Source organism: Solanum tuberosum, unplaced genomic scaffold (genome assembly GCF_000226075.1).
Source record: "Solanum tuberosum cultivar DM 1-3 516 R44 unplaced genomic scaffold, SolTub_3.0 scf00262, whole genome shotgun sequence".
Taxonomy (NCBI): domain Eukaryota; kingdom Viridiplantae; phylum Streptophyta; class Magnoliopsida; order Solanales; family Solanaceae; genus Solanum; species Solanum tuberosum.
Genome location: NW_006239186.1, coordinates 127,542 through 139,636, shown reverse-complemented (window position 1 = coordinate 139,636; position 12,095 = coordinate 127,542). Strand labels below are relative to the sequence as shown.

At 34.7% G+C, this 12,095-nt stretch overlaps 1 protein-coding gene across 2 annotated transcripts in view; it reads left to right on the top strand.

Annotated features, from left to right (window-relative positions):
* Positions 1 to 1,632: 1,632 nt before the first annotated feature.
* LOC102600521 (chitin elicitor receptor kinase 1-like) overlaps positions 1,633 to 12,095 on the top strand; it is a 13,422-nt gene continuing 2,959 nt past the window's right edge. The window contains exons 1-6 of one of the 2 annotated variants that reach the window (XM_006357882.2): positions 1,633 to 2,387; positions 10,050 to 10,083; positions 10,198 to 10,205; positions 10,331 to 10,483; positions 10,735 to 10,940; positions 11,363 to 11,452. In XM_006357882.2, coding sequence (XP_006357944.1) covers positions 1,730 to 2,387; positions 10,050 to 10,083; positions 10,198 to 10,205; positions 10,331 to 10,483; positions 10,735 to 10,940; positions 11,363 to 11,452 — 1,149 coding nt within the window. In that variant the 5' untranslated portion in view covers positions 1,633 to 1,729. Of the gene's footprint in view, positions 2,388 to 6,709; positions 7,722 to 10,049; positions 10,084 to 10,197; positions 10,206 to 10,330; positions 10,484 to 10,734; positions 10,941 to 11,362; positions 11,453 to 12,095 lie in introns of those variants that run through there. The other variant, XM_006357883.2, reaches the window with a different exon arrangement.

Sequence of the window (12,095 nt, the reverse complement as noted above, 5' to 3'; positions counted from 1 at the left end):
ATTAAGTTATTTACGTAATGGACGTTTGAGACGCACAAAAGTTTTTCTAAAATTTGAGTAGAAAATGTCTAATAGAAACACTTTATCATGTGTGTTGATGTGCTCATGAATTTAAGTTTTTATTTTATTTTAAAAAGAATTAAGATCTCTTGACCACTATGAACAGAAAAAATAACCTTTTCAAATTTCTTAGGCATAAAAATAAAAATCTCTACAATTTGTAAATTGTTTAGAAGATCAATTCTCACTATATTTGATTCTGTAAAAAGAGTTCTTTTACATGCCAGAATTATTATCCAAATGAGATAAAAAAAAAAAGACATATATCAAGAACAAAATTTGATTTTGTCCAACAAACTTCTCATGCCAACATTCACATGTCATGGAGTCAAAAAAGAATTAATAGAAGTTAATTAATATGTTATAAAGTAGATTTTGAGTAAGTTAATTATACCCTTTTTCTTGTTTTTTTTTTTTGTCATTATTTCTTTGCTTCTTTCGAAGTCACAGGATACTGTTTTTCTTGTAATAGTTATAACTATGACATAAGAAATAAGAGTTCTAAATATCGGAGTAAAGTTATAATAATTTCATAAGTTTTTATGCATTTTTATTGAACAACGGAAGGAGAGCAAATCCAACTAACATAATCACATGAGGCAAAAAATAATTTTCCTCAAATGTAATATCAGAAAATAACGAAATTTATTAGTACTACAAGTAGTAAAATTTGACTTTGGTGGAGTGATCAAGGGCTTCGACTCAAATTTCTGTCAATCCAACGGTTTAGAATTGCAAATACTAAACGTTACGACGGTCGCCATATATAGAATCAGAATTTGAAAAGATAAGGAAAAAAGGCACCATGGAAGACTGTCATGTTAGATGTTTTTTTTTAAAAAAATATCTGGTAACATTATCTACATTGAAGTCCGGCTAAATTCAAAATCATGTCAAGAAGAAGGTAAAACGGTCCCTAACAAAAACAACTCAAAATCAGGGAAACTCAAACCCGAGATTTCTGATTAAGAATGAAAGACAATCGTGATTGGTTATGTTGATGTTTTCATTAACCTCCGTGACATGTGTGTTGATGACGTAATTCTTTTATTATTTTCCACAACTAAAAGTCAAAATTGAAAATAATGTACTCTACTAAAAAATAGATTTTTCCTTTTTACTTTATTAACCTATTTTTATTTGTCCATTATATTATTAAAAATAAAATTAGAGTTCGACTATTTTGATTTCGCGCAACGTAGGGGCCCATTCAGAGGGAAGCTTCCTATCAAAGAAAATTTTCATATCCAAAATTCGAATGCGAGACCTATAGTTACGGGAGAAACAATTTATCTCCTGTATCACATCATTCAGTGGTTTAAAAATAAATTCTAATTTATTTATTCAAATTAAAAAATCAAAAGATAATTTATCATCTAGTTCTAATTTACTCTTATTATTAACTATAGTCATTTTTCAAACATAAAATTCATTATATTCAACAATACCATAATACAAACTTTTATGTAAAGTTATACCCGTCAAATAATATGAAATAGAGCAGTATAATATCTAGAATGTCAAAAACAATACTATATAACAATTCAATCATTTATTGTTTTACTATTTTCAATCCAACTTTCAAATACCCATCTAAAAAATCTCCCAAAAAAAAACAAATTCTTGCAAGTATCAAAATTTCCCAAATACACATTTCAGAATTTTTTCCATGTTTGAATCCAACCCAAAAAACTTTATGTTGAACTTATCCCTTTTCTTTATACTAATTTACTTATCCTCTGTTCCATTACCAGTTAACTCTCAATGCAACAGAGGTTGCGATTTAGCATTAGCTTCATTCTACGTATGGCGAGGAATAGATCTCACTTACATCGCAAATTTATTCAATATCGAAACTAGACAAGAAATCATGGATTACAACACCAGAGACACCATCCCAAATCTAAACAGTGTAATCGCCGGAACAAGAATTAACATACCTTTTCGCTGTGATTGCTTGGAGGACGGCGATTTTTTAGGGCATGATTTTCAATATGAGGTTAATTCAGGGGATACGTATGGTGGAATTGTGTTGAATTACTCTAATTTGTCGAGTGTTGATTTGTTGAGGAGGTTTAATAGTAGATACCCGGAGAATAATATTCCGACTGGTGCGAATTTGAGTGTTGTAGTGAATTGTTCTTGTGGAGATAGAGATGTTTCTGAAGATTTTGGGGTTTTTGTAACGTATCCTTTGAGATCGGAGGAGAACTTGACGTATGTGACGACGACGACGAATGTGAGTGCTGAGTTAATACGAAGGTATAATCCAGATATGGATGCTAAATTCAGTGCTGGAGAAGGGATCATCTATATTCCGGGAAGAGGTTGGTGTTCATGCTCTTTAGTTATGTGTTTGCTTTATTTCCTGCATATAATACATAAGCGTGTTTTTTAACTTTGCTTAGCTACTGTTTATATTCTTATTAATTTGAAAGTGCGTAATTAAACATATAAATTTGTATGAAATTGAATAAGTAAATATACTAATTCTACATGATATAATATGCATCATACACGAACTTATCATTTTATTAGATATAGATTATTCGCATTGCTGAGGGCTATGGTCAAATATAGATGCTAAACAAGACTTTAGAGACCTATAGTAGGTGCTATTGTTGTGATAGTCAACAAGATTAGATGTGTTTTCAAAGGCGGGACAAGGCGTAGCAAAAACCCACCGAGGCATTGTGGGGGTGGGAATGAATGGTGACGGTGATGATAGTAAAAGACTTATAAGGCGTAAATTTTGATATTTTTGTGGCGTTCATCTAAGTTTGGGCGTAAATTTCTTATGGGGTGTATGTAAGGATGCCAAATAAATAGGTTGGGTTGAAATAAAAATTAGGTTGGGGTCATGATCCGCCCAAGTTTATTTTGGACTCAAATGGGCTAAAAACGAGTTTAGTCATGATCCGTCCAATTTGACTCGCTTAATCTCAATAATTTTAAGAAAAATGACCTAAATACCCAAAAATTTCCTACCATTTGAAAAAATTACAAAAATCCCTACTTTATGCGATGTTTCGGTCGGATGCATCACTTTACGCGATGTATCGTTCAGATACATTACTTTACGATGTATTGGGACATACGCGATGTATTGAGACGTTACTTTACGCGATGTATTAGCCAAATACATCACTTTACGCGATGTATCGATCGGACACATCACTTTACGTGATGTATCGGTATGTTGAATGATGTATCCAAAACCAAGACACGATGTATCAAGACGTTGAGGGATGTATCCAAAACCGGGACGTGATGTATCGTCACGTTTTGGGATGTATCCAGATTCCATCAAATTTAAGGGATTTTTGTAAATTTGGAAAAGAATAGGGATATAATGTAATTATGTCTTAACACTATGAGATTTGTGTAAAATCTACTTACCTAAATACACAATTTATTTTAGGAAAAACTACATAAATTGGCCATAAAATTCAAATAATTACAAGTTCATACCCAAATCCAAAGTAATTCCTAAAATATCTATTCTCTCATAAATAATTACAGTACATACCCCTCATTCATTAAGACTGGTAATTTTTGCTTAACTGATACCATATATTGTATTGATATTATTAAGGCTGATAATTTCGCTTAATTGATACTAAATCAGTATCATGTATTGTATTGATATTATTAAGACTTAAAAAACACTTTTCAAATGAATTAGTCAAACACAAATTGTTTTTTTTTAAAAAACACTTGTTTGAAAAATTATTTAAAATTTTTTTTTAATAGCAATGTCAAACAGACTCTAAATATTCTAAAGTACCCAGAAAATCTAAGAAAAACATTTTAATATTTTTTTAAAAGTTTTTATCTCCTTATCTCATTCTCCTCATGTTTCTAGTTGGGTCGACCTACTCAAAGCTTGTTTTATTTTCTTTACTTTTTCTCTTCTTCTTTTTTTCTCAACACAATATTCAATTGAAATGGTTGAAGTTGTAGCATACAAACTCTCTTGCCTACATTTAGATTTTTGCGAAGAATCCGTTGTTATTCATATCTCTTTAATGTGATTCTAGTTATATACATATAAAATATAATTAGACTGATAAAATATATTAATTTTTTTTGTCTTTTCATAGTAGCTTTCATCTTTTTTGTCTTTTTAGTGACTTAAACTCATAACTCTAAGATTAGAAGTGAAGGATGCTCTTGTAAGCCTCTTTTGTCATAAAATACAAATGGTGGCTATTCATAGCTCTTTAACGTGATCCTAATTATTAATTAAGTTATTTCAATTCAACGAGTTTCTTTTCATATCTCTTTAACGTGATCCTAGTTATTAAGTTATATCAATTTTACGAGTTTTTTATCCATTTTCATTAGACCATGAGGGAGAGCAAATCAAACTATATAAACTCAAATTGAGTTTAACGATAAAGCTCAAACACAACCTAATTTCTTTGTTCTAGTTTATGTGAGAAGATTCAAATTATAAGAATCATAAATTACATAACTTTCAAGGTAAATTCAAGCATAAATCTCGTTTATTCTGAATGAATTGTCACGACTCAGACCGTCGTGATTGACACCCACACTAACCCTCCGGTGGGAGAACCATTACTACAACCCGACTAAACAACTTAACGAAAAATTAGGCATTTAAAGGTACGAAAGCAGGTTTAAATGCAGAAATTATATAGAGTTCCCATAAACTCCGTAGGTTTAAATAAACTAGCCAAACTAATGCGGAAGAACAACCCCTAGAACCTAAAAGTTATTGTACCAAAACTCTACTAACGACAAGTCTAAGAAAAAAGGGCTTAGCCCTGACACTAAACAAACACCCTAAACAAATAGTCTGAGTCCAAAAAGAGTGGACTTAAACAAGAGAGATCCATGACAGTCTAAAAGAACTGGCTCACCCTTGAATCCGGTCACGCTCAATAATCACCTAGCTGAGGTCTATCAATAGCCGCCTGAAGATACCCTGTACTCAACAAAGAACAAGCAAGTGCAATATTAGTATACAACCACATTGTACTGGTAGAATCACATGGCTATTCCAGTAAGCGAAATATATATAAACAGTCACAACAAAGTAAAACACACATATACAGGATATATATATCAGTTATCATTTCAGGGTCAATGTATAATTCCACATTCTCAATAGAAGTATATATGACAAGTCAATGGTCCTCTCATGGAACCCAAGCCCAAACTGTTAGTGTATCGAAACGTGGTACACAATCCTAATTAGTGTGCCGAATGTGACACCCGATCCCATATGTGAGCCGAAATGTGGCACCCGATCCAAGTTAGTGTGTCGAAACGTGACACCTGAACCATTCAACAAGCCACAATCACAATCACAATGTACATTCTCATAATCATACAATCAAGTGTTGATTCATGGCATACAATCATTCATTCATACTCAATTACATTAGGTGTGATCAATAGGCTTCCTTCACATACATACATGCATTACAATAAAGCAATTATTAACATACATCACGCAAAATATGAAATCACAACTATCACCTACCTCGAAACCAAGCTTGAATCCTCCTGAGACACTTGAGCCTTCCCTTTCCGGATTCTTCCCGCTTGTTCGTGGTCTAAAAACATACAATTAACGCAAGGATCAATAAATGAGGCCTAATTACCCGGATTATAATCAACATTATCAACCCTAGGCCAACCCAAGATCCCAATACCCAAATTAGGGCTTTTTCACCATTAACTTCAGCTCAAAACCTTCCCCCAATGATAATTACCCAAGAAACTACGTTCTACGGATCGAAATACGGATTAGGGGAGTTAAATTCTTACCTTTAGTGCTAGAAGAGGTGGAAAGCTGTCAAAAACTTGCCCTGGGTCGTCCCTTAGCTCTCAAGAACGAAACTTGTAGAATAATAACGTTTTTGGGGTTTATTTCCGATTTAAGTCGCGTCTGTCCCGCTATGGCGCACCTCATCCCACTACAGCGGCCCCGCACCTGGCGGCTTGCACGGAGACAGAGAGTCAAATTAAGAGTTTCAAATCCCCATTTCACATCACACCTTCATCCCATGACACTCAGAAAATACCCGTTCACACTATGATCAGTTTTGGGAGTTCTACTTGCTCGAATTTGATTTCGTAAAATCGTACGGGTTCCTTAACGTCTTAACTATCCACTCACGTGATCAGATTCATAATTAGGTTTCTCATTCGTTATCAGATTTTCCTACACCTCACTAACCCTGATTTCATCCAAATTTGGACTAGGTTAGAAAATTTCAAGTTACTACCAAAAAAATTTCTGACCCCAATTCTTTTCCTCATTGGCTTTTTCCTAACGACGGAATCACGTCGTTACATGAATCGACTTTCTAAAGATTATAATAGACCATAAAACTAATAAAGATTGAGATTCACTATCAACTTCTACAATCTTTTGTACAATAAAATTCACACGATTCAAATTACTTGACATCAATTTTTAAAACTTTTTTTTTTGCTTAAATGAAATTTCAAAGATTAAACAAAAAGTCAAAAACTACAGTAATTACTACTTCGTTGAATTTGTCTTTGGTCAAACCATAATCACCAAGGGCTTCGATTCAATTTTCTTTCGATCTAACGGTTGAGAATTGCCACCATTAAAAAGGCCGCCATGGAAGACCACAGGAAAGTTTCAAAAGCTGTAAGAACACGGCTTTCATTAATTCCCTGACAAGTGCGCTGACGACACAATTCTTTTCATTGTTTTCACCAAAGTATTAAAAAATCTGAACAATAATCATTCATTATTTTACTAATTTTCAATCCAACTTTATCAATAACCCACTCAGTCAACGCTTCCTCCAAAACCCAGCTCAAATTTCCCAGAAAAATACGTTCTTGCATCAATTTCCTTCATACCCATTTCATAAATTTCCAGAAAAATACGTTCTTGTATCAATTTCATAATTACCCATTTCAGGAAATCCAGAAAAATACGTTCTTGAATCAATTTCCCACATACCCATTTCAGAAATTTTCATTCTTTCTTCATGAAACAATGTTTGAATCCCGGCCAAGAAGTGTTTTGAGCTTAGGGGTTTTCGTTATACTAGTTTACTTATCCTCTGTTCCATTACCAGTTAACTCCCAATGTAATAGAGGCTGCGATTTAGCTTTAGCTTCATTCTATGTCTGGCGAGGTTCAAATCTCACTTTAATCTCAGAGATGTTCTCCACCAGTATACCAGATATCGTTTCTTACAACAACAGGGGCAACATCCCTAATCAAGATAGTGTAATCGCCGGGACAAGGATTAACATACCTTTCCGTTGTGATTGCTTGAACGACGGGGAGGTATTGGGCCATGCTTTCCCGTACAGGATTAAAACCGGTGATACTTATGATCTTGTGGCGAAGAACTACTCTGATTTGACGACTGCACAGTGGATGATGAAGTTTAATAGTTATCCTGAGAATGATATCCCGAATACTGGGAATTTAAGTGTTGTAGTGAATTGTTCTTGTGGGAATGGTGATGTTTCGAAGGATTTTGGGTTGTTTGTGACGTACCCTGTGCGGGCGGAGGATAACTTGACGTCAGTGGCTTCAGCAGCCAATGTGAGTGAAGATATAATCCGACGGTATAATCCTGCGGCCGAGTCCATACTAGATATAGGGCAAGGAATCATCTATATACCGGGAAGAGGTTGGTGTTCGTGATCTTTATGTGTTTGTTTTATTTCCTGATAGGAGTTTTATGTCTTGCTTTATAACTTTATGGGGTCGTTTGGTAGCTGGTTAGAGTTGTGCAAATATAAGTAATGTAGAAATTAGTTATGGGTGAATCTATATATTATTTTATGCAGATATTAGTTATGTAGGGATTAGTTATACGAATCTATCAAACGTCGTATAAATTATACAAAAATTAATACATAAATAACTTGTTTCTTATCTAGCTACCAAACGACCCCTAAGGTTTAGTCCTAGTACTTCTTTTTCGGTTCATGTTTTAGTCTCATGGGAAAAGGGAGAAAATGCTCTCTTTTTTAATGATAAGGGAACCCCCAACCACTCGTATGCAATAGCTCACAAACCGCACAAGAGAGCAAACTGCACTAGGCAAGTCCCGTGTGACGAGCTCGGCCTGGAAGGCCAACCCCTGCTGTCACAGGCAAGGAGGCAAATGCATTTTTAAGGAAGGAAGTAGGCACTTTGTCAAAAAAAGAAGTTAGGAAGGAAGTAGGAATTAATTTAGGAAGCAACATGTTTTGTTTAAAGGTAACATTGGATTGAAGTTTATTGTTTACTATAAACTGGAGTTTGTAGTTTGAATGGATAGAATCAATGAGGATTGAATCATCAAGGATGGGTTTTGATGTGTCTAAATGCGCAATGGGAACTTGAAGCAGTGATACAGCACTAATCATGGAGCATTAATGCAAAATTTGTTGATGATACCTGTTTTCTTTCTTCTCTTTTTTGGCGTGATGCACAGTGTAGTGCTGGACCAATTGAACTTTAGCATTGTCATCTGTCTTTGTTCTAAAGTTGTTCGTACATTGGACTAAAGGGGTTCGAAGTACATGATTAACTCTAGTAGTGCTGAACTGCTCATATCGGGAAAATGTGACAATTTTCAAGCATAATAATCTTGTGTGAAATTCCTATGATTTACATAATGCTTTTGATTAGCTAAATTCTAGCTATACCAACTGAGTTTATCGCTGGGTTCCGTAATGGCAACACAAGGGGCAAGCAGTATTCACAAAAAGAAGAAGCACAACTGAGTGACTGTTCTCTGTTGCTTGGCTTCTTTGAGCTCTTCAATCTGCATCCTGGATCATTTCTTCAAACTGCCGACCTGCCTCGATTCCGGTCTTGAAAAAACATTTTTATATATACCACATGGAATGCAAATGTGAAGATTGAGAGATACATTTACCCTCAAAGAGAATTAGATGAAATAAATGTAGAATAATCTTATCAAAAAAGAATGATCTTTAATTTTGTTAGTGATGGTAAAATATCTAGAGGTATACCCTTTTGGAATCACAAACAAGCCCTTTCAAGTATTTTTCAATATCACTCTGTTTTCTGAAGATCAAACAGTAAGTACTGAACAAGAAGGATCAGAGTTATGCTTTTGAGGATCTTTGCCGTCCATAATGGCTCTCAACAGCTTCAGAATGAAAGCTATCTTCTTATAGGTTGAAAAAGGAAAAAGATATAAGGGCTTGCGAGATTCTATTTATTCTTGGTTCTTATTTTGGTACTTTGGATGAGCAGGAGTGTAGTGCGGGCATGTTGCTTGTTAGTCTCTCCTAGAGCAAACTCAAAATGATATACAACAAATGCCAAGATATTGTTGTGTTTTAAATAGAATGCGTTTATCGAACTAAAACTACCTGACTCAAATCTGTGTCTTGTACAAATGCATTTCTGCTAAGACACTGATATGCTCGTGTATCTTTCTGTTTCTCATCATCTTAATGTCAGCCAGCAGGCTCCCTCTTTCAATCTATTTTCTAATAGAACAGTTTGCAATAACTCTGTACTGTTATTTGTGCTGGGAAGAAGTCATAGCTTGATGGTTAACAAATGTCCTAAAAGAGCTTGCTTCTGACTTTGATATTCTCTACACCATATTTTATTTGATCTTCCCTCTTTAATCCATTCCAATTCCTTGATCTGTTTCATATAATGCTAAATTTCTCGGTACCAGAAGTTCAAATTAAAAGAGACTGATACACTTCAAATTACTTTTAGCTTTGATACAACATCTTTTTGACAAATCCTTTTAATCACGTGCTTTACTTATTAATGAATTAATATCTTTTACAGCTGACCAGCTACCATATATGATGCCTTTGATGTTTTTCTTTTTCAATATCTGCATAGTCTAAGTTTGCCAACTAAAATTGGAGAGCAGTAACACATTTAGTACAAATACTTTGTCTGTTTTAGTGATTGTGCCTACTACGGTTCTTAATGTATAAACAGTATTTGAACCATCATTTCTTTCATTATGCAGATAGAAATGGGAACTTTCCGCCGCTGCCAACAAGGTAACTCATTAATAGTTGATGTTAAATCTGACTGTCTTGTTCTCTATTGATCTTCCATTAACTAGCACATTGCTGACATTTATCATTTGTATTGTTTCTCCCTCTGATTTGCAGCACAGATGGTTTGGATCTTTCCTCGTCTTCAGTGTTGGCTTATTTGTTATCCGTTTTCAGACCATTCATGATGATAAAGGAAGTCCTTTATGCTATCTACACTTACTATCGTTGCATATTTCTTAATAATTAGGTTTGTCTGGTGGCGCTAAAGCTGGGATATCTATAGGAGCAATAGGAGTAGTCTTGCTGTTGGCGGGTTTGGTTTATGTAGGATGTTATAGGAACAAAACACAAAAGGTTTCGCTGCTCAGATCCGAAGACCACCTCCATCAGTATGGTCATGGTAGGTGTTGATCCCTGTTCTTTAGTTCTTAATTTCTTATAAGTTATAACATTCATTTATTTGACGTACAACATTTCTTAAGGTGCTTATACTTGGATCACTTTAAGGCTGAAAATGCAATTTAAAGTAGCTGATTTCTTTGTTGGAATTGAATATTTCCTTTAGTTATGCTGCCAACTTTTAGCAAGTATTGGAGTAGTAGAAAACAATGTTTGTTAGTTAACTTATATGTTAACCTTTGTCTTGATTAGGCCCAGAAGGCAGTATGACAGTTAAAGCTGCTGATTCCGGTCGCCTGGCTGATGGCAATTCTCCAGGTCTTTCAGGCATAACTGTGGATAAATCTGTTGAGTTCACTTATGAAGAGCTTGCTACTGCAACTAATGACTTCAGCATCGCTAACAAAATCGGACAAGGTGGTTTTGGTGCGGTTTATTATGCTGAGCTCAGAGGCGAGGTTTGAACTATTCTTAAATCTTACTTCTCCGTATAACCTGTTGTATTATGAAAGAAGTCATTCTTTTTAGTTCAGATCTCATGAAGTAAGTGGGTAAACAGTAGTCCAGAGAAAGGAGGAATAAGTAATAACAAAGGGCAGGGAAGACACATGCAGAAGAACATTCAACAAATAAATGAATTGCTTAGTCATCTGGTGATGCTCCAGACTTCCAGTGATGCATTGACATACATTATATCCTGTATATTTTGCACATATTAATCATAACCAACACTGAATCGTGATTTCACTTCTCCACTGGGTGGGATGTCCCGTGATTTTTCTGTGGTTGTACTTTTTTTTAAAGTTTTAACCATAACCAACTTAAAGAATTATTCAAGTGTCTTTATACCCAGTACTTTTTGTGCTGTAAACTATTTCAGAAAGCAGCTATCAAGAAAATGGACATGGAAGCTACAAGGGAGTTTCTAGCTGAATTGAAGGTCTTGACAAATGTTCATCACCTGAACCTGGTAAAAACTAACTTCTCTGCCACTAGAGGCATGTCTCTTCTGACACTATTTTCATTTTCTCATTTGAGAATACATACATGATACATATATACAGGGTGGACCCACATGTAGCATTCTGGGTGCTCGAGCACCCATTGACCCACCCTGAACTACATATTCTTATACTGCAATTTCTTAAAATTGGGATATAAGAGCTGAAGAGCACCCATCAGTCAAAACTTGGGGTGGGTGCTTTGGTTGAGAGCCAGATTTAAGGGGCATGGTCAGCTACGTTCACTGTTCGATTCCCTGATAAAACAATTTTAAGAACTCCTGTTTTCCTTTTCTTACTCGACTTGTCCTTCTTTTTCTCCCATAAAACACTCTTTCTTTTTTATACTTTCCTTCTTCTTCTTCTCTCTCCTTTTTTTTACAACTTCTTTCTTTCATTTTTCATTTGGTTAATCACTTTTTTTAATGTTTCTTTTGGTTGATTTTTTTTTAATTATCATTGTGTTCAAATAATGTTGCTCTTATATTTTATGTGATTGCTAGCAATTTTATATTAAAGGAATGTCAGCACCCACGACCTTAAAATCCTAAATCCACCACTGCATATATACACACACATAGAGAGAGGGGGGGGGGGGGGCGCCAAAAAAAA